Genomic DNA, 21,428 nt, shown 5'->3' with positions numbered 1-21,428 from the left:
CAGAAATAAATAAATAATGGGCATTGAACTCTAATACAATACATCAATGATAATTTCCATTTGTGATGATTAGTTAACACAGTTCTAGACTTCAGCGCTATTGGCCTCTAAAAGGGATAAACAGTAGATACTCTCACTTCTCACACAATTGTTTATCCAATCATGAGTCAATATTTTTGTCTTCTATTATGTTGTATGGTTACAGAAAGCTGGGGTGTGGACAGGAATAGCCAAATAAGTAGACTACTGGCCAGAAAAACCGCATGGCCAAGTCAACACAGAACATTCTGACTCAGAACATTCCTTCATTGACAGTGCCGCTTTCCTCACCTACTGCAGAATCCTGACAGTGGAGCATGGGAACAGCACCACCCATCCCCTATTATGGTGCTTCCCTCCTAGCGTTGAGACAAGATCAGCATAGATACATTTAAATTTACCACACACATCCCCAGCCCCCCACAGCATTTTCCACAAGCCTGTCCTGAGGAGTTCATTTGGATTTGCCTTTTGTGTTTGCTTAAAAAATTAGACACAAGTTTTGCAATCTGAGGAGCTGAAACAAGACCTCTGCACTGCAGACACTGTATTTTTGGCACATGCACAACAGTCACTGCTTTGGAAATGAGTCCAGCTTTAAAATTTTTTTCAAGAAACAAAAATATTACTAGAGTTGCGAACTCATGATGAGTTCACACACTTGAGCCAATAGCATCTGTCTTTGCTGCCATTCAAGAGGGTGACTCATTGACAGTACAACAGAGTTGTCCCACAAATCTTTTAGAACTGTGTGGCATTTGATTAAACTAACCCACATCTTTCTATGATGCCAAAACAAACTGTCTCTTTACTCCCAATGTATAAACATTGTTCCTATAACTTTCCTTTGAAATGTCTTGAAAAGGTTCAATGACGTTTCATTATTTACCTTGATTAATGAATTGCTCCATGCTGTCTTTGAAAGGCTGGATGTGCTCTTCTAGTGATACCTGATAAACTTTCCCCGCTTGTGTCTCGCATGCTGAAATTGAAACAACAGATTACTTTAGGGTAACACATAATGGCATAGATACAAATACTGTAGTAAAAATGCATTAGCTTATATTAATTTATAGCCAATAAAACTTGCTAGGATATGATCCTTAGAAACATACTGCTTCCAATGCAAATGCTACAATAAAATCTTCCTGGAGAGTAATTTTGTTCCTGATCAAATGTTTCTGAATACATGAACAACTGGTGCTCAAAGTAAGTGGTGGGTTTATAGGTGTCAGAGACCATCCTTCCTGCTACCCTCTGACTTCCAATGGTCTGCTACCCAGGGAGTGACCAGATTTTTGTGGGGAAACAGTTGGAACACTTATTATTTGAACAGCAAGGGTTAATGAGGAAGGGGAGGGGGTTGTATTTACCTCTTTGTAAATATACTGTTACATATGCTGTTTTATAGCATGTTCCAGCAGGTGAGCTTTATATCTTATTTATTACATTATATTTCCCTGGATCAAAATCCTACCCTTATTTCTTGCACTTCTCTTTCTGTTTCTATGTTCAGCTCCCCTCCTCCTCACTCCATTTTAAGGTCCCATTTTCTCTCTCTTTCAAATTTTCTTTTCTCTTGGTCTTCTCTTTCCTTGTCTTACTTCTTTCTACACATCATTTCCTCCCCCCCTCCTCTAGCCTCTTACGGTCTCCTCCTACTTCCAAAATATATTCTCCTTCTCCCAGTCCTCTACCCCCTCATCATGCATTATCTCAAGCCCTCCTTCACATATGAGCTGCCTTCACTTGTTTCCTGCTGGTAGAACAGGAAAGGAAGTGGCAGAAAGAAGACTCTTGTGGGTGATGATGTCTTCCTCCAGTTTTCTGAGTCCACCCTTCAGTGGCTGCAAGCTGCAGTACACAAAATGCTTACTCTACCTTGGGCTTGGGGGACAAGTCTGTAATTAGCTCCTGAAAGGCTTGAAATCCTATGTAAATCAGGAAGTCAACAAGGGACAAAGAAGCTTCAATCTAAAAATAGAAGCCAGGGATATGACCCTAACTGCACAGTGCTGCAAAATATCTATATAAGTGGAGGTTGCTGGATCTGTGGGTTTCTTGTTTATAGTTGTCTGCAGGGTTTCATTGTTGAAGCGGATCGTGGTGTCCAAGAAGCTGATGCTGGTGTGGGAGTGAATGAATATGATGGATGGGTGGGTGGTAGTGGCTGAAGTTGTGGAAATCTATCATGGAATTTAGGTCATCTGTCCAGAGGATGAAAATGTCATAGATGTATCTCAGGTATATCATTGGTTTTGTGGTACACTTTCCCAGAAATTCTTCCTCAAGGTGGCCCATGAAGTAGACAACATATTGGGGATCCATCCTAGTACCTTGGGCAGTTCCCATGGTTTGGACAAAGTGTTTGTTGTTGAATACAAAATTGCTTTAGGTGAGGATGATATAGATGAGTTTTGGCAATGTGTTTGTGTATAAGGGAGTGTCTGCCACTAGACTAGCAAGGATTCCAGTGGCACCTTAAAGACTAAGGGATTTATTTGGGCATAAGCTTTCGTGGGTAAAAAAGCCACTTCTTCAGATGCATGGAGTGAAAATTACAGATGCAGTCATCATTATACTGCCAGTAGAATGATGACTGTGATAGAACCTGGGAATTGACAAGGTAAAATCTTAAAGTAGGCTGGCTCTCATGGTGAGGCCATATGATGAGGGAGGCATAGCTCAGTGGTTTGAGCATTGGTCCGCTAAACCCAGGGTTGTGAGTTCAATCCTTGAGGGGGCCATTTAGGGATCTGGGACAAAAATTGGGGATTGGTCCTGCTTTGAGCAGGGGGTTGGACTAGATGACCTCCTGAGGTCACTTCCAACCCTGATATTCTATGATTCTATGAATGCATTCAAACAAACTGCACTAGCTTTAATGTGACACCCTGAGGACTCGGTCTATACCACCTCTGAATTGTGGAGGAGTCTATGAAATTATTGTGTCATGGAAAGCCTATGTGTATGTGGATCCACCCTAAATTAGCAGCGTGGCATCATGTCTCTACCAGGCCAGAGACAATGGTAAGGGATCAGTACTCAACAACAGTCTATTTGAAGTAAAACACTTTGTGACAATAGGTTTGCTCTAGTTGGGAGAAGACACTTGTACCTTGTGTGTGCAGGGAGGGGAGTTTGAAAGTAATGGAAAATTACCAAAAAGACAGAAAATAAGGTGACCCCAAGCAATAGGCTAAAAAAGGGATTCACATGGGTAGGAGAGAGCCATTTTGCAGCTGATTAATATGAGGGAGGTTGCTGCAGGGGCAGAATAGACAAGAGGGGTGGAAGACCCTGCCATGGAACACAGATGATTCCCCAAGAACTCCCAAGGGAAGGGTGAGCTAGTGAGGGACATCACGTTTAGGATTTTGTAGTGTTTTGTGTGATATATACTCTCTGGTGCTTTACATGATTAAATTAAAAAAAGAGCATAAAGTTGAAAGATTATACAAAATGTATACGTGTTTGTGCTTCACAAGAACCACACGCTCCTGAGAGAGTTAAACTGTAAACCAGAAGCTTCACACCTTTAGAGTGGAGTTCTGGGAGATGGGCATTTCAAGTCCTGGGATATCTGAAGGGTCAGTGCTGCACCCAGGGCATCTAGGAGGCTGGACAACAGGTTCCAACACTAGAAGGGCAGTGCCAGTTAGAAAGTCTTTGCCCTGAGAGTATACCATAGGGTCCTTAGTTTGGGGCAGTAGCTGAACTCTTTTCAGCTCCAGAAGCTCAACGTACCCCAGGGGATCCAGAACACAGAGGCTTGGATTCCCTTCACAGCAGTCCTAGTGGGAGCCAGGAAAAGATGATCACTAGGCTCTGTAACAAATGGGTTCAAACAAACTGCCCTAGCTTTAAAATGTCATGAACCAATAGAGAGACAAGGTGGGGGTGAGGTAAGATCCTTTATTGGATCAACTGTTATTGGTGAGAGAGAGAGAGAGAGAGAGAGAGAGAGAGAGAGAAGTTTTGACCTCCACAGAGCTCTTCTTCAGCTCTGTGCAGCTCGAAAGCTTGTCTCTCTCACCAACAGAAGTTGAGCCAATAAAAGATCTTACCTCACCCCCACCTTGTCTCTCTAATACCCTGGGACGAACACGATAACAACAACTCTGCAATGAACCAACAGAACTCAACTCTTGGGCAATGCCAGACTTGACATTTCTTTCAGACCACTTGTATCTCTAAGTTCTATAAAAGGGGGAGAAAATCCTCTTTGGTGGTCAAAATCTACCTCATCTTTTGAGGCAAAAGTACTGCTTCTGCCTAAAATCAAAATCAGCATAAAACTCCCCAAACATATAATGTTACAAAAATATTACAATTCACCCTAAATAGTACCTTTAAATTAAATAGGATTATTTGTGTTACCTTATCTACAACAGAGCAGTTGTGCTATTGTTTCTAAAAGGTAATTCTATGATAAAGAGATTTACTACCATACTGTGCTTATCCAATACAAAATGAATATTTAAACTGTCATCACTCTTAACCCCTAGAGAATAGCAATCTGTTTTAGAGATCCAAAAACTCATGTGTCAGAAACAATCATTGGAGGCCTAAACCACACCGCTGTCATACACAGTGCAAAAGAAAATGAAAATCCCTGGAGATCTAGATAAAGTAATTCAAATTTAACAAGGCTCTAAGTGGTAATCATCCTGAATAACAATGGAATCCAGGTGCCCAGCAACAAATTAAGATCTACCAAAGGTTTTTTTTTTTTTTTTAATTAATTGAACACGAAGCCCGAAAACACACTTTGTGGGCATTTCTTTTATCATTTTCCACAACTGTAAAAATGCTACTGATTAAAAGTACACAGAGAAATGGAAATCAAATCAAATTATTCAGTGGCAATCCACACAAATGGCATAAAGTTAGTGGGACATTGAGAATTGTAAATATTCTGATTCCTTTATTTGTTTTAAAGTATAATTGAAGATAGAGATGCGAACAGACTTAGTGAAACATCAGTAGCCCTATTCAATTAAAAAAAAAGTTAAACAGGCCTTCATTGCTCGTGATGCAACTTATTTGAAAACAAATGTTACATATCTGCTCACTTGTGGGCAGGCTTATGAAACATGTACACGTGCTAAGTCAAATACAAGAATGGAATTACTACTGGATATGATGATTTCCTAAGGTTTGGAGAATCTGCTCATTTATTTAGTGAATAAGTGTTATATTAGGTCAATTCCATGGCTAGTGAAAGCGCTGAAATGCAGCATTCGCTTCCTTTACTCCCACTTCTGCTGCGTCTTTGAGGCAAGAATGTGAACTTTGTACCTCACAAAAAGTAAACAATTGTACTCCACATGAAGCCTTCTCAGAAATGGTCTCGTACATTTAATAGAAGACTGTTCACCACAAAGCTTCTCAAAATGCTTCACAAACTAATTTATGTAATCACCTCTGGAGTGAAATATCGGAGGTGTTCAATGACACTGCCTAACACCACACAAGACTTTAGGACAGGAAATGAAGATAAGTACCTTATCTAATTTAGATAGAAGAAAACTGAAGAGGGATCTTTCACGTAGGTAAACTGAAAACTACAAAATACAATTAGTCAAGAAGGAGTTTGATCCCAAACACTCAAACAGTACCATGGGGCAATGGTGATTTTCCAGAAATATAGGATAACCAGCTGAAAGATCTTGCACTCTGCCACAAATTACCATAACAGCCTAGGTAACATCACATGAGTTCAGTGTCTCTTCCCAGGCTATGGATTACTCATCATTCTCAACATTTTGAAAGGTCAAACATTTTATTCTTTTAATTCATTAGCTGCAACTCAGGATGACCTCCTGATATCTCAGTCAATTTAAGAGAAGATAAGTGTGGCTCCTCTGAGGATAAGTGCCCCTCAGAGATTGTACGCTATACCCAGGCCAATAGCCTACGGCAGTTCCCTTTCAAAGTCTTTAAGGAAATGCGCAGATACAGTATCTTTTCATATTCACTTTGCTTTGGAAAAGAAAAACAGATGTAATATTGTCAGAATGAAATACTTAATCTTTCTTTCTTCACAGAACTATTTAGAGTCCTGCAACGTCTCCTATGACTTGTGAATCTTAAAAACAAAACAAAACCGCTGTTTCTACAATCTGTTGTTTTATGTGAAAGGACTAAACTTTGACATTCGTGATCCTAAAAAGATTCAGAGTTCAGGTTTGATTCAGCCAAGCAGCAGAACCCTCTTGGGTGGGAAACCCGAACTGCAAGCCTGGAGAATTAATGAGATTTTGGAAATTCCCACAGTAGATAAACTTCAGGAATAAAACACTTTCACTATCCTTGTGCCTCCTGTTTTGCTCCAGACTAGAAAACGACAATGAAAATACTCTTAGGGGTTGATCTTATAGTGTCTCTGTGTAGCATGCATCTAAATACAAGGAAGAACTGAGTGGCAGGAAAAGGAGTTCCCGAGATGCTAATTCTGTATCAGACTGCTGCTACACTACCCCAAAGTAACTCATTCTTAGTGTCAGACATAGAACCTAAGAGAAAAGAATACTAAACTAAGAGAGGAGCTTAAATGAAGCAGCACCTGGTATTAAGAGAATTGTGCTGAAATCTATGTCCACATGCCTGACATCCACCCACAACCTTTTTGTGTTGTTTTTGTTTTTTAAAACTGTGGTCTTGTGACTAAGGGAGCAGCTGCACAGGGAGCTAGAGACTTCCTACTATTCAGCATGGTTCATAACTAGTACTTTTGCTTACAACGTGTGTTACCAAAAATGGCCTCCACTCACATTGATAATGGAACAGAACAACCTTGTGTAATCAGTCAGGTTTTAGATTATGGAGGCCTTCATCTAATAGTATCAGAACCACAAAAGAGGAAGCTTGGTTGAGGCAAACGTTCTCATTTTTGACAAGCATTCACCCCATTCCTGGCAAAAATTACCAACCATGTGTAGATCCTTCAAAGACAACGGAAAAATACAGAAAAGGAAGAAAAACACATCTTACTTTGCCTGATTAGGTATAGGGGTGCTGAAAATAAAGTCCCCAAATGCAACATCACAGCATTAGAAATGGTGGGAGTCATGCTGATACCATTGCCTTACTAATGGCAGTATCATTACCGGCCTAAAATGCGTCAGTGTCTAAAATTAACTAGTGATTCATTATTTTCTATAGAACAGGCGAAACATGTTTTTAGGTTTAGTAGTCCTCAGTCCCCCAGATCAACAAACTACTATTTAGAATCATAATCTCTCTAAACAGAACTGTTAGATGTAGTACTCGTATATCATGTTCTATACTGTTTCACTGGAGTCTAAAAACCTCCGTCCCGCTGAGCTGTTATTACTCCACAGCATGACTAAGGGAAGCAAAGATGACAGGAGCACAAAAGATACAGGCAGTACTCCTGCTTCTCCATATTTCTTACTGAATGGATGAGACACTGCCTGTATATGCCTTTCTTGAATGTTCCTTTACTTAGCAGTGCAAGGGAAAGTGGGTGAAACTGTGTAGATAAGTGACACAAGAATGCCTGTTCAGTCTGTTACATACTTTGTAAAATCTATTTGATTTAACTTAACATGATAATGTTTGAAGTAGGGCTGTTGATTAATCACAGTTAACTCATGCAATTAACTAAAAAAAAGTAATCACAATTTAAAAAATTAAATTGCAATTAATTGCACTGTTAAACAATAGAATACCAATTGAAATTTATTAAATATTTTTGATGTTTTTCTACATTTTGAAATATATTGATTTCAATTACAACATAGAATACAAAGTGTACAGTGCTCAATTTATTTTATTACAAATATCTGTACTGTAAAAATGTTAAACAAAATAATTAATATTTTTAAGTGATCCCCTACAAGTACTGTAGTGCAATCTTTTTATCATGGAAGTGTAACTTACAAATTTAGATTTTTTTTGGTTACATAACTGCACTAAAAAACAAAACAATGTAAAACTTTAGAGGCTACAAGTCCACTCAGTCCTACTTCTTCTTCAGCCAATCGCTAAGACAAACATTTTTGTTTATATTTACTGGAGATATTGCTGCCTGCTTCTTATTTACAATGTCACCTGAAAGTGAGAACAGGCATTTGCATGGCACTTTTGTAGCTGGCATTGCAAGGTATTTACATGCCAGATATGCTATACATTCGTATGCCCCTTCATGCTTCGGCCACCATTCCAGAGGACATTCTTCCATGCTGATGATGCTCATTAAAAAAATAATGCGTTAATTAAATTTGTTACTGAGTTCCTTGGGGGAGAATTGTATGTCTCCTATTCTGTTTCACCTGCATTCTGCCATATATTTCATGTTATAGTAGTCTCAGATGATGACTCAACACGTTTGTTTTAAGACCTCTTACACAGCAGATTTGACAAAACGCAAAGAAGATGCCAATGTGAAATTTCTAAAAATAGCTACAGCACTTGACCCAAGGTTTAAGAATCTGAAGTGCCACCCAAAATCTGAGAGGGACAAGGTGTGGAGCATGGTTCAAGAAGTCTTAAAAGAGCAACACTCTGATGCAAAATCTACAGAACCCAAACCACCAAAAAAAAAAATCAACCTTCTGCTGGTGGCATCTGACTCAGATGATGAAAATGAACATGGGTTGGTCTGCTCTGCTTTGGATCATTATCGAGCAGAAGTCGTCATCAGCATGGATGCATGTTCTCTGGAATGGTGGTTAAAGCATGAAGGGTGTGACATTCTATCCTTGGGGGAGCATACTGTAACCCCCATATTCCTTATTTTCATATATTCGTGATCTTACGTATAAAGCATGCTGTGTAAGCTATCGGGGAAAAGTCATGATCTGCTGAAAGTCATTTCTCTATCCATATATGTATATCATTAATGCATATGAAGTTAGGAGAATTGTGTTGTATGGTGGTCACTAAAACATGATGTAAGTTGGGGGAATCAGCCAGATATTAGCTCCCCAGAGGCAACAGCAAGGAAAGCAACCAATGCCTGGGTGGGGTGTCAAACAACCCATCCACAGCTATTGTCCAGCAAGGGAGCTACAATGCAATGTAGCTCATGAGGCCTGCATGAGGCCACACCAGGGGAATTGCTCAACCTTGCTTGGAGAGACTCAGTAATGCTCTGAAAGGGGGGGGGGCAAAGACAAGAGGGAGGAAAGGAAATGATAAAAAGAAGAGACGATGGCCACGCTCTTCCTCTCTCTTCCATCTACACCTACAGACACCACACCAAGCGACTGAAGCGCTGATCAAAGAGGAGAGCCTTGTTGAAGAGCAACCAGCCAGCCTGTGGTGAGAAGCAGCTAAGTCTGTAAGGGCACTGAAAGTGTTAAGCTCAGCTTAGAATGTGTTTTGCTTTTATTTCATTTGACCAAATCTGACTTGTTATGCTTTGACTTATAATGACTTAAAATTTATCTTTATAATTAATAAATCTGTTTATTCTTTCTGAAGCAATGTGTTTGGTTTGAAGTGTGTCAGAGGCTTCCCTTGGGATAACAAGTCTTGTACATATCAATTTCTTTGTTAAATTGATGAAATCATGTAAGCTTGCAGCATCCAGCAGGCATAACTGGACACTGCAAGACGGAGGTTCCTAGGGTGGTGTCTGGGACCAGAGATATTGGCTAGTGTCATTCAGTTGCAAGTAGCTGGGAGCAGCTTACATGCCAGAGGCTGTGCATGGAGTCCAGGAGTGGGGGTTCTCACAGCAGAGCAGGGTAAGGCTGGCTCCCAGAGTCAAGGATTGGAGTGACCTAGCAGATCACGGGTCCAGATAATACCAGAGGGGAACATCACAAAGGGACATATGAATCTTTAGCGCATCTGACACATAAATATGTTGTGAATGCCTGTTCTCACTTTCAGGTGACATTGTAAACAGGAAGCGGGCAGCATTGTCTCCTGCAAATTGTAACCAAACTTGTTTGTCTGAGTGACTGGCTGAACGTAGGACTGAGTGGACTTGTAGGCTCTAAAGTTTTACATTGTTTTGTTTTTGAATGCAGTTATTTTTTGTTCATAATTCTACATTTGTAAGTTCAACTTACATGATAGAGATTGCACTACAGTACTTGTATTCGGTGAATTGAAAATTATTTTGTTTGTTTTTTATAGTGTAAATATTTTGAATCAAAAATAAATATTAAGTGAGCACTGTACACTTTGTATTTTGTGTTGTAATTGAAATTGATACATTTGAAAATGTAGAAAACATCCAAAATATTTAAATGGTATTCAATTATTGTTTAACAGTGCGATTAATCGTGTGATTAATAGATTTAAATTTTTTTAATCATGTGATTAATCATGACTAATTATTTTAATCACGTGACATCCCTAGCTTAAAGACATTTCTCTTAATATTTAGCTAGGTTCTTTTATTAACAATATCCAGGGACTGGGTCTACCAGTTGGTAAAGCTCAAGGAGGTTCAGTTGAAGTAAGTATCCAGAAGTTTGAATATGAAACAAAAACTTTAGCAGTCTCTCCCTCCTATCAGCCCTCTGATCCAAACTGTACTAATTTACCATCTTAAATAATTGGTCCCATCTCTACTCCTTGTTTAAAAAGGACCCTCATGTCTGATATCCTCAATTGTATGTTCACCGCAAATTAACTGCTAGTTGGGGGTTTCCTTGTTACTTGCAAAAAGAATGAGGAGTACTTGTGGCTAAGGTGCCACAAGTACTCCTCATTCTTTTTGCTGATACAGACTAACACGGCTATACTTGTTACTTGCATAACTTTGGAAGTCCCTAAACATTTAAGCAAATGACTGGATTGCAGGGAGAAAGCAGCAAACGTAGGGGACTTATCTGAAACTACAAAAATGCCAGATTTGCCGCTACAGGCAAAGTGAACAGGGGTATACATCACAATCACAAATTGGTGGACACAATCACCACAGCTGACAATCTTGTTGGCCATTTCAAAAGAAGCCAAAGTCTGAATGAAGTTATAAACTGAATTACCTTCTCAGCTGTCAAGCTACTCTTTCCATCTGTATTTTCCAAATCTGAACAGAAGGTAGTAAATAGTAAAGAACTCTATTGTACACAGCTTTGTAAGACAATAGATTTCAGAACCCTGAAGTCTACACTACTCATTAGCATTGTACTGCCCTAGTACTTTCTTCTAAGAAGTTTAAAATCTTAAATAAAAAAAATACCTATCATTAGCATATGGACATAGGAAATGCCACACTGGATAAGACCAATAGTCCATATAATCTGGTATCTTGGCTCCAAGAATTACCAGCACCATATGCTTCAGAGGACTATGTATAAACTTTGTACTGGACTAATTCAGTAACTTTCTCATGGGAAAAGTTTCTAACACTTAGACTGTTAGTGTTTGGCTTATGTCCTGAAACATGATGATAGTTGACACACATCATTGCTCTCTGATTAGTATTCACACATTTCTGAATAGTCAGTCCATTATAGTATGTATTATTTTCCTCCCTGCATAATACAGTATATGTCAAATGAGAACATTTTGAAACCGTGATGGATGAACATAAAATATCCAATACTTCAGACTCTCATCCATATCTTGCTGGTCTGAAATTTAGACTGAAAATCCGATAAGATTTGGTAATATTTCTAAAGCTTCCCAGTTCCAGCTGTGTCTAATACCATGAGAAAGCCTCTGTCTCACCTGGTATTTCCATGAACAAAACCTCTAATACAAAAGACTAACTGACATTTTTCAACCACAGCATATGTTTGGTTCAAGGTTTGGGTGACTCTCCTTTTACCTGACCAGGTTCATCTATCCTAACATGGCAGATTTTATTTGCTATGAGGTTAGCACAGTAAAACTGAACACAATCAAAGAGCCCATATTGATCCAGGGCCACTTACACAGTCTGAAGAGATACAGAATGGAAAAGATGTTTCAGTGAATAAGAAATACGTGATGAGTGTGTGTACTTTCTGTTTAAGTGACACTCTGGAGATGTAAGGTTTAACCACTGTTTTCCCAGCACCTCCAGTGTCTTCATGTAACATTTACAACTACCATCTGTAACTTTAAGGATAGCTAAGAATTTAATGAAGGGGAATGAATCTGGCATCATCTGAAAGACAAACTCTGCCACAAATAGAACAAGCTCTCAGTTTTCTTTTATTTATTTTTTTGGTATTGTTAAGACTTACACTAAGAACTGCTCAGGCTTCAAGGGCTTTCATAGACAGCTCCTTGTTTGGAGTTTTAAGGACAGTAAAACATGACTCACAGATTGACTGAAAGCCTGGCTTTAGTTTACATCTGGTTTAGGTTTAGGAGTCTGCATGCCGCACAGTTTCAGTAATTAACCCCTTCAGTGATGGCTGCACAAGCTGCTGGAGTATGTTGATGCAGAGTTGATGATTTATAAGCAAAAGCAATATTTTAATTTTTTTTTAGAATGCTCTATATGCTTCTGAATAACTGGAACTGAGTGACTGCCTGAAGCACAGATGTGTTGGTATATTTTAACTAATATTTATCTTGACAGATTTGGCATTTATTAATAAAAAGGCAAAAAGCATCTTTTCTGCAAATGAGCATGTTAATATTTCACATCTGGCTCTGTATCTCATCACACTGCCTCACAGATAGAAAACTGTAAAAATATTTAATCATTTTTAAAGTCTTAACATTTGTAGAAATTTTAATTTATGTGACTGCAAGACTTAAATATTGAGTCTAAAAATGATGACACATTGATGAATTTATTAAAAAAATTATGAGATGGTGCTACAAAATATATTTAGAACAGATAGCAAGAGGAGTATTGCAGAGTCAATGAATTCAGCCCACTCAGAGTTGAGGAATTTCTCATATAACTTACTCTATTCCACTTCCCCAAAAAGTGGGAATACAAGCATAGAAGCACATTCACGCCTGGTTTGGGAGAGGGGTAGCAAATCATTGAGTGACCCCTGTGGCTGCTCCCTTGATCAGCACTAATCTGATGCCAAGCATCATGTGCAAATGGTTGGGAGGATAGTTGAAGGTGGATATAGGCTGAAAATGGGGACAAATAGGGATTTGCAGGAATGAGGATGACGTTCAAGTACAGATGAGGGTGATGTGCTTTTGGACATTAACCTGTGAGTACATGATATTACCGCCCTTTTGACCTAATTCATTACCACTCGTGAATGGTGCTTGCTTTGCAAATTGTGAATTTGGCTCTCCATGGGTCAAGTCATAGACACAAGAGCAGAGGCTTATAGTTCCAGGTGAAAGCAGAAGAAAATGGTAGATGTGGTAAGTCAGGAATATTTGTATACCTCTCAGGGTTGCTGAAGCTTGTTTGGAAAGTACTTTGAAAATATGACATTCTCCACAAGTGCTAAGTATTCTTATAAACATTTTTCAGTCACATAATTCAGAGATGGGAAAGACTGATTGGGTAATCCCCCTGCAGATGCACGATTATTCAGTGAACCGTAAGTACTCAGAATACATACAAAATAGCACTAAAAAGCATATTGTTTAAGTCGCCACAATTACCTTGTTAATTTGTAATGTCAATGGTTGTCAATTGAATATGATAATAGTACTACCACATCATGACATGCAAACAAACTCTGGCAGAGTCAAGATTTTAGATCAGTCTGTTCATATTATACTTGGTGGGGTGCTTTTAAATTTTTACTAGTTAGGCAGAAAATAAATCTAACCCCCTAGTGTTTTTAATTCTATTTCACTGGAACTTTAGTGGAAGTTGTGCAATAGATTACAACTGATTAATTTTATGCTTGTGAACTAATTTACTATTGTAGAGCTCCCATGACAACATATTCCAAGAGCCATTTCCAGATGGTTTAAACTCACCATAAGATGTGCTTCACAAACACTGTACTACTTATTGCCTTTTTAGCGTTTTACCTCTTCCCTATCCTGAATCCAAGTCCAGTTTTCTACATTCTCTTCCTAGCCTTCCTCTCCCCCAACCAACACTCTAATGGCTAGAATTTGGTGTAGTTGCTGATGAGTACTGTACCTCAGATGCCAGATATCAATGGAGACCCAGCCCCCTTTTACTTCCAGTGAAAGTCTTTGATTCACCTAAAAGGTAGCTTTCAAAATCCACGTAGTAATGGAAACAAAAATACCTTTTTACATCTAGAAAATTACTTTGATAATCCAAAATAGTAGATACGTACGATGCAGAAACCTTTGCATCAAAAATCTTCTTCCATTGTTTCTGTGACCCTAGCTGCCTGACTTTCTTTACATGGTCAGTTGATTTAAGTCATGTGGCAAGTGCTAAAATTTCTCTTGTGGAATGACATAAGAACAGAAGTCATTACTTGGCATGACTGCATGAAGGAGGGCTGCTGACAGCCAGGAGAGATCAAAAGCAGATCAGGTTGCTTAACAAACTATATGTCACTGAACTCAGAAAGGCTAAATTGAGAATCCTGGAGAGCTGAGAAATCTGGGGGCAATTGATGGAGCCAAACTCAGTAGGTATATTAATAAAACACCTAGCTGTTCTTCAGTCTCTTGTTTATTAAAATGTCTAGTACATAACACATTAACCCCACCATATATTCTTTTTTAAACAAGAACAGCAGAAATAAACTGCCTGTGAGTTTAATAATGTATAGTTTACACTGTAATTTGTGTACATCTTTAATTCCTTATTTTTTTACCATTTTGTAACTGAAATCTCTGTTCCAAGCAAGAAGGCGGTAGGCATCCAACTTACTTTTCTGAAAATCTTTTAGATTGAAGCTTTTAGACTAATTAAACTCTTGGAAGAGGTTTTGTTCACTAATATTTGCAAACTGCAAGGCATACAATTCATAAACTTAAACCCAGACAAAAGCCTATGCAGTCATAATGGGAAAAGTATAAAGATATGGAAATCACAAGTGTTTTTTTTCCCCTTGAAGGAAATCAAAAAACCTACCCCTTTGATACAAGCAAGCATCCAAGCTTATCACTGTGAATTAGCATTACACAGAAATCATTTAAAAAAAATCAAAGATGATTTAAGTCTGCATGTCTCCATGTGTGTTACTTACATATTTAGATTGGAAAATATAGCAATTGCTGAAATCAGTTGCTAGACTTATGGTTACAAATGTTTCCATTATAAGCCTTCATTACAATCTCGTTCTGAAACAAACTTACAGGACTGAGGTTTCCCATGACTGGTCTCTATTCAAAAGGTAAATTTTTTCTTCTGTGATTTTTTTTTAAATATTGGGAGGGTAGGAAAAAAGCCCATTGTAATAAAATTTTAACACTTTTTGAATATGGACACTGTATTTTTGAAAAGTGAAATGGACATAGTCCTGATTGACTGGTGCCTTTGTTTGAATTGAAAACAGTCTTTGTTGTACCAAAGTTATGAGTGATTGAATGTTTCTGACTTGCATTTATAAAAAATATAAAATTAAAGGTGAAATTCTGACCCTACTGAAGTCAATAGGAGATTTGCCATTGACTGCAATGGGATCAGAATTTCACTGTGAGTCTACAACCTTGCATTTAAACGTGAATGCACGTGCACAGCTAGTTAAGGGTCTGATATTTCTAGGTATTGAACATCTCTTGAGTTTTGTCAGCTATCACTGATGTGAAATGGAGAGAAGTACTGTGTCAGGAGATGGTCTTCACCTTGCAGATTCAAGCCCTAAGTGTTCAGCTATTTAAGTAGGAACTTGCTAGTTTAAGGAATTTATAAGGTCCATTGGAAAATCAACAATGCTTGAATAAAGCATGAGCTAAATAAATAGTTCTAAGAAAGGCAATTGAAGCCAGGTTCATTTTCTCTCTTTTTCAGTTAAAAGTTATATTACATTTTAAAAATAGCATTTGTGCATGGTTAACTTTGCCCCATTGTAAACCTTAAATGCACTACTTTATTCCAGATAATGCATAAAGTGTCCAAGCTTAACTTAGCTAGAGCAACTTTAACTGTTGGAATTTCCTGATTTGTGAGTACTTGAACTTGTAATTTTAATGTTGTATTAACACTAGTTTTTGCACTTAGGTTGACATTCTTCCATGGTGTGAAGGGCCAGCATAAGACATTCTGCACCATTCAAAACCTGCAGTAAAGCTGTGAAGCACTGTGGATTGGCTTTGAGTGGGTTCCTCTATATAGGACCTGGAAGAGCTCCCTACACTGTGCCCAAATTGGCTATTGCTAAGATAAGTGTACAGGAGAGATCATGGAAAATGTAGTTACATGGATTCAGTAGCCCTAACAAACTGAGCAGTCACTATTCCAATTTAGGGGCTGAAGCAATGGCACTAGAGGGATCAAGCTGCAGCCCCACGGTAGGTTGAGGAGGAAATAGATTTTCCATCCCCATATAACCCCTGCTTAATTCCCCCCCACAAGGCCCAATAACTCCATATGGATGGTGCAAATTTCACTCTTAATGGAAAGATATTTCAGCTTTTGTCAATTTCTTATGGCAACATATGAGGAATTATGGCCTCAATCCATGAAAGTACTTAAACCTGAGCCTAACTTCAAGAACCATTCTGAATCAGCATCTAAATGCCTCCATTCTCAGGTATTGAGATCAGACAATATCCACCAGATAATCATTTGAAAACTGCAAAAGCTACTGTATGAACTCACTTCACATGGCTGAACTGGGGGCAGGGGTTGTCTCCAGGTTACCTGGGGCAGCTAGTTTATGCTGCTTCATCTTTACTCCTCAGCAGTACTCAGCACTGCATCTGAACATCTTCCTGACATGCAATTCATTTTAAAATCTTGATAACATGGCTATAACATATGCTGATCACTCGCTATAAAAACATCAACCACTAGAGTTAATCAAGTCAAGGATACAAAGGCAAAACATAGGAGTTAAGATCTACCTTTCATAACATATTTTACATATCCGCAAGTTTCCAGAAATTATACAAAAAGTGAAATAGAACTATATGTTATTGACATATCTGTAGTCTGATCTAGTTACAGTACCTCGCAAATCTTTTTTTAGTTTGCGAAGATCTTTTTGAAAGTCTTCAAATTTCATTTGTGAAGCCTGAAAGAGGTCCTGTGGCTCGGGAAGAGGAAAGATGCATTGCTCTTTTCCAGCGTCCTGACAAAAATATAAATGAACATTTACTTTACCTTATTTTTAAAGGTATAAATTTTAAAATTTTAAATGACTAGCACTTATTAAAATTTTACTTATTAAAACAAGTAGTGGACAGTTATCACACATTATGAACAACAATATACAGATTAAAGTAATCTTAACCAATATAAGGTAATACAAGTTTTAATAATTAGTTTATTTAATTTTATTTAAATTTGCAAAGATAATTCACTCACCTCATCAAAATTACGCAAATAATATGAGACAATATATGATAGAAGACTTCTGCTATTATCCTGTAGAAAAAACAAAATAATAAAGTTAAATTTTATTATGTTGCTAAGTCATATTTAAAGTATACTAGAGTCTATTAACTTTTTTTTTTAAAAGCTACAATTAAAGCACCTTTATCCTAGAAGAGCAAGGGAATTCTGCATGGAAGCTAATATTCCTTACTGAATTATGCTGTTAAAAGCAAAACAAACCCTTAAGTTCTTTGCTGAATAGGGATGGACTTAAGGAAGTGCTTAAAGGAAAAAAGGTTCTTAACTGCTCTGCTGAGTTGGGGCCTTAAATGAAATAAAATATTTCATTCTCTGCGCACAGACATACCATCACAGTTATACTCAGGTCATATTTTCAAGCTTTTCTTCACAACCATGAAGACCTGAAACTTACTTTGCTTTCTCAAATGAAAGCTGAGTTTCTGATATAATCAGCTCACTCCAGGAGTCAGTGCCATAACCATGGGTGTATAGTGCCTTTGCCTTGCTTACCATCTTCACCCAAATGGCTATGCTAGGCAGCTTTAATAATAGGCTACTTACCATCATACCATTTCTTTCATGAAACTGTTCCACAGCCCAGTGACTCTCTGTGTTGTATATACAGGCCTGACAGATTCATATGATGAATCTTGGGTCATCCAATTTTTCAGTATAGGAAACACATCACATTTTAGATATTAGGGCTCCCGGTATTAGGTATTTTATATGGTAACTATAACACCTACTCAGTCATTTTTCTCCATTTTCTCTCTCCCAAATACTCCAAAATCGGTATTTACTGGAACTGTTTTTGTTACAACAGTTTCCACTTCTGAAACATATATGATTTTAAAGAGTAAAATTAATTATATCGAAGAAAACACTCAAATATGCAGCATATGGAGATTCAAATATACACATTCAGGAAGTAAGACAATTTCTAATGTAAGACACTGATTTGTTCATCAGTTTAATAGCCATAGAGAAGGCAGATTCCTTTCCAAATGGTTCTACAAATGAATTCACTCTATAAGTGTAATCAAAGTTGTATCCACTGATAAATATTTCTGTCTGATACTAGCTTTAACTTTATATGAGGTATGGAAAACATTTATTAAGAAAAGAGCGATAAAGCAGCACTCTGTTCATAAAGAATGGAATATTGACCTACACTGCTCTTAACATCTTTCAGCTTTGGAAGAATGTCCAATCCAAACCCATCTGCTTGTCCCCGTGTCCTGTTTCCACCATTCATGTAATTTCCAAATGCGAGAACCAAACCCAGAACCTGCATAACTCCTGACCCACTTTTCAATGTCTGTAAAACAAGATATATATATATAAAATCTCAGTTAAAATCCTTAACAAGTTAAAGAAAAAAATTAAGTATGGATATCAGTAATTAACAGTAGTTACAAGCTTTAGATTGCCGTTTGATGTTGCATTTTACACTGTAGCTATAATTTTGGAGAACATCACACACTCATATCAGGGACACTCAAATCTAACGCAATAATGACACAACTTGCAGCAAATTAAATTCACTCTAATTTTAGCACACCTGATTACTCTCAAAACGGTATTTGAGGGGAAAATGGTATTTGTAGGTTTCGAGTGACTACATTCTTTATGCATAGGGCCCTAAAAATTCACGGTCCATTTTGGTCCATTTCATGGTCATAGGATTTTAAAAATTCTAAAATTCATGATTTCAGATATTTAAATCGGAAATTTCATGGTGTTGTAACTGTAGGGTCCTGACGCAACTCTGAAGGCAGTGGAGTTCAGAAGTAAGGGTGGCATGGTGCACTGCTGCTGACGGGGCGCTGCCTTCAGAGCTGGGCACCTGGCCAGCAGGCACCGCTCTTCAGCCACCCAGCTCTGAAGGCAGTGCAGAGTAAGAGTGGCAATACCACAACCCCCTTACAATAACCTTGAGACTCCCCTCCCCCTCCCACAGCCCTCTTTTGTTGGGGACCCCCAGTTTGAGAAACGCTGGTCTCCCCCCTGAAATCTGGTCTTGTGTGTACTTTTACTATACTATACAGATTTCACAGGGGAAACCAGATTTCACGATCTGTGCCGCATTTTTCATGGCCGTGAATTTGGTAGGGCCCTATTTATGCAAAAAGAAAGTCTGAGGTATAACAAAAGATTGACCATTCAGGAAGAGGCTACAGTACTTTCTTAGCACACCATGGTATTCCCAAGCAGTGCATTTACTTTGGTCCCTGATCCGGCAATCAGTTCTGCAAAAACAATAAATATGCAGCATATGGCACAACTTGTTGGACTGAGGCCTTAGGGAACACATATCTCTAAGAAGAAGAAGTAATTCTTTTTATAAAATGCCCATTGTATAAAGATTAAATTTATCCTAAATATTTTAATATTTCTTACAAGCACTAGGTTATGAAAAACGAACTCTGCATTACTTCAACAAAGCTATTGATTTAGTACTAATTTTATAGCAACCTTTTCAAGACACATTACAAACAGCAGATTTGGCATTATTTCTCTTTAATAAGACGGTTTAAGAAATTTGCATAGTATTAATTTAAGTATGTGACCTTTTATCTGTTGTTAAGGAGACAGCTCATTTAGATCAGATATTCCAGATCTATTGAACAAACACATTCAGAATCAAAGCATGCACTCAAAACGAGCTAAAATGGCACTCTTCTGGAAAGTGCAAGAAGTGAGACAGTAACTATGAAGATGGAAGATTTTGCTTTGGCAAAAGCAGAAGTTACAGTATTCTCTAGAGGCTGATGTGTATTGGCTGCAAACTCATGATGTTATAATTCAGCAGCGAAAGCCAATTTTAAAATTTGCTTTGATCTTGGAGCACAATCATAAAATGTTCCATTCTGCAGGACTGCTATCCCTCAGATTTAATGAGTGCTTAAAGTAAATAAAAGAAAACTTTTGAAATATGAGTACAGCTGAACAAGAAAGATTAAATATCAGAAAATCTAGCTCTACCTTTATACGGACCAGAACCTACCTCACACAGTTTCTGTAGCAATTCAAGTTTGCGATGGATAGAGCAAATGGTTTCTGAAAATGTTGATTGGAACAGGATACAAAATACTCGTTCTGAAAAGTTGGGGATTAGTGAGAGTTCATAAAGAAACCTGGAGGAATGATTAAAGAAAATGATTTAGTTTAGTTAGTGAAGGTTTTTCCACTTCTATTTGTTTCTTCGTAACACTTCTAGTTAGGTTACTAGAGCACATTAAGTTTCCCTAAAGAATGCAGCATACGCATCTCCCAGGAAACTTGTTCTGTTGAAGACAGTGTCCTTACTGTTCAGGTTTGTCCAAAGATTTGGCATTCTCCCTCTCTTTGGATGATTTGCCATGCTTTTCTATTTTTTCCAGTTCATCTGATTGTGCTCTCTGGAAAAAACAAGCAAACAAAAATTAAAAAGTGTTTATTCAAAAGCTAGACAATTAAGCTTTACAAATAATTATGCCCTTGTAACAAATCACGTTTTTTAACTTTACTTTTTAGCATCTGTTCATGGTCAAACTACTTAATTTGTGGAGTGATTTTAAGTGTAAATATGTTTGATTCAAAACAGAACATCTCTGAATTCTCCAAATAACATTATTGACTATTAGTAATCTGCAAAAGATTTATTCATTCAAGTATGCATTGAGACAATACTTTTTCTTCCTGCCCTCCTCTCCCTTTTATTTTTCATTTGGCTGTTTATAAAGTCTCCAAGATCAAAGTATTTCCCTTTTAAGTGGTATTTCTCATTCAAAAATCAGTTGGGTTGCATTTGAATGCAATTTGATCTATATCTACATATATTGTATTTTTGACTAAATCAAAGGGGTTCATATTGTTTAGTGTTACTTAACTTTTATTCCAAATTTTGAAAAAGGAATGGAGCAACAAAATGAATTATTGAACAGATTTAAATGCAAGTATCATACAAGCCACAATACACGAATAAACAAGTATGGTATTTTTTCCTGGAGTATAATGAATCCCACTGTATCTTAAAAAATAACCCACTACAATCACATTTAAATCT

At 37.7% G+C, this 21,428-nt stretch overlaps 1 protein-coding gene across 6 annotated transcripts in view; it reads right to left on the bottom strand.

Moving 5' to 3' along the window:
• FMN2 (formin 2) overlaps positions 1-21,428 on the bottom strand; it is a 234,585-nt gene that overhangs the window by 60,776 nt on the left and 152,381 nt on the right. For all 6 annotated transcript variants that reach the window (XM_065589091.1, XM_042848380.2, XM_065589093.1 and 3 more), the window contains exons 10-15: positions 20,690-20,781; positions 20,388-20,517; positions 18,552-18,698; positions 17,351-17,410; positions 16,994-17,114; positions 929-1,021 (exon numbers count right to left, since the gene is read on the bottom strand). In XM_065589091.1, the coding sequence (XP_065445163.1) occupies positions 929-1,021; positions 16,994-17,114; positions 17,351-17,410; positions 18,552-18,698; positions 20,388-20,517; positions 20,690-20,781 (643 nt within the window). The remainder of the gene's footprint in view (positions 1-928; positions 1,022-16,993; positions 17,115-17,350; positions 17,411-18,551; positions 18,699-20,387; positions 20,518-20,689; positions 20,782-21,428) is intronic.

The sequence above is a fragment of the Chrysemys picta genome, chromosome 3 (assembly GCF_011386835.1).
Source record: "Chrysemys picta bellii isolate R12L10 chromosome 3, ASM1138683v2, whole genome shotgun sequence".
NCBI classification, from domain to species: domain Eukaryota; kingdom Metazoa; phylum Chordata; order Testudines; family Emydidae; genus Chrysemys; species Chrysemys picta.
Note: the sequence above shows the minus strand (reverse complement) of the source record. Positions and strands in the feature narration are given on the sequence as shown.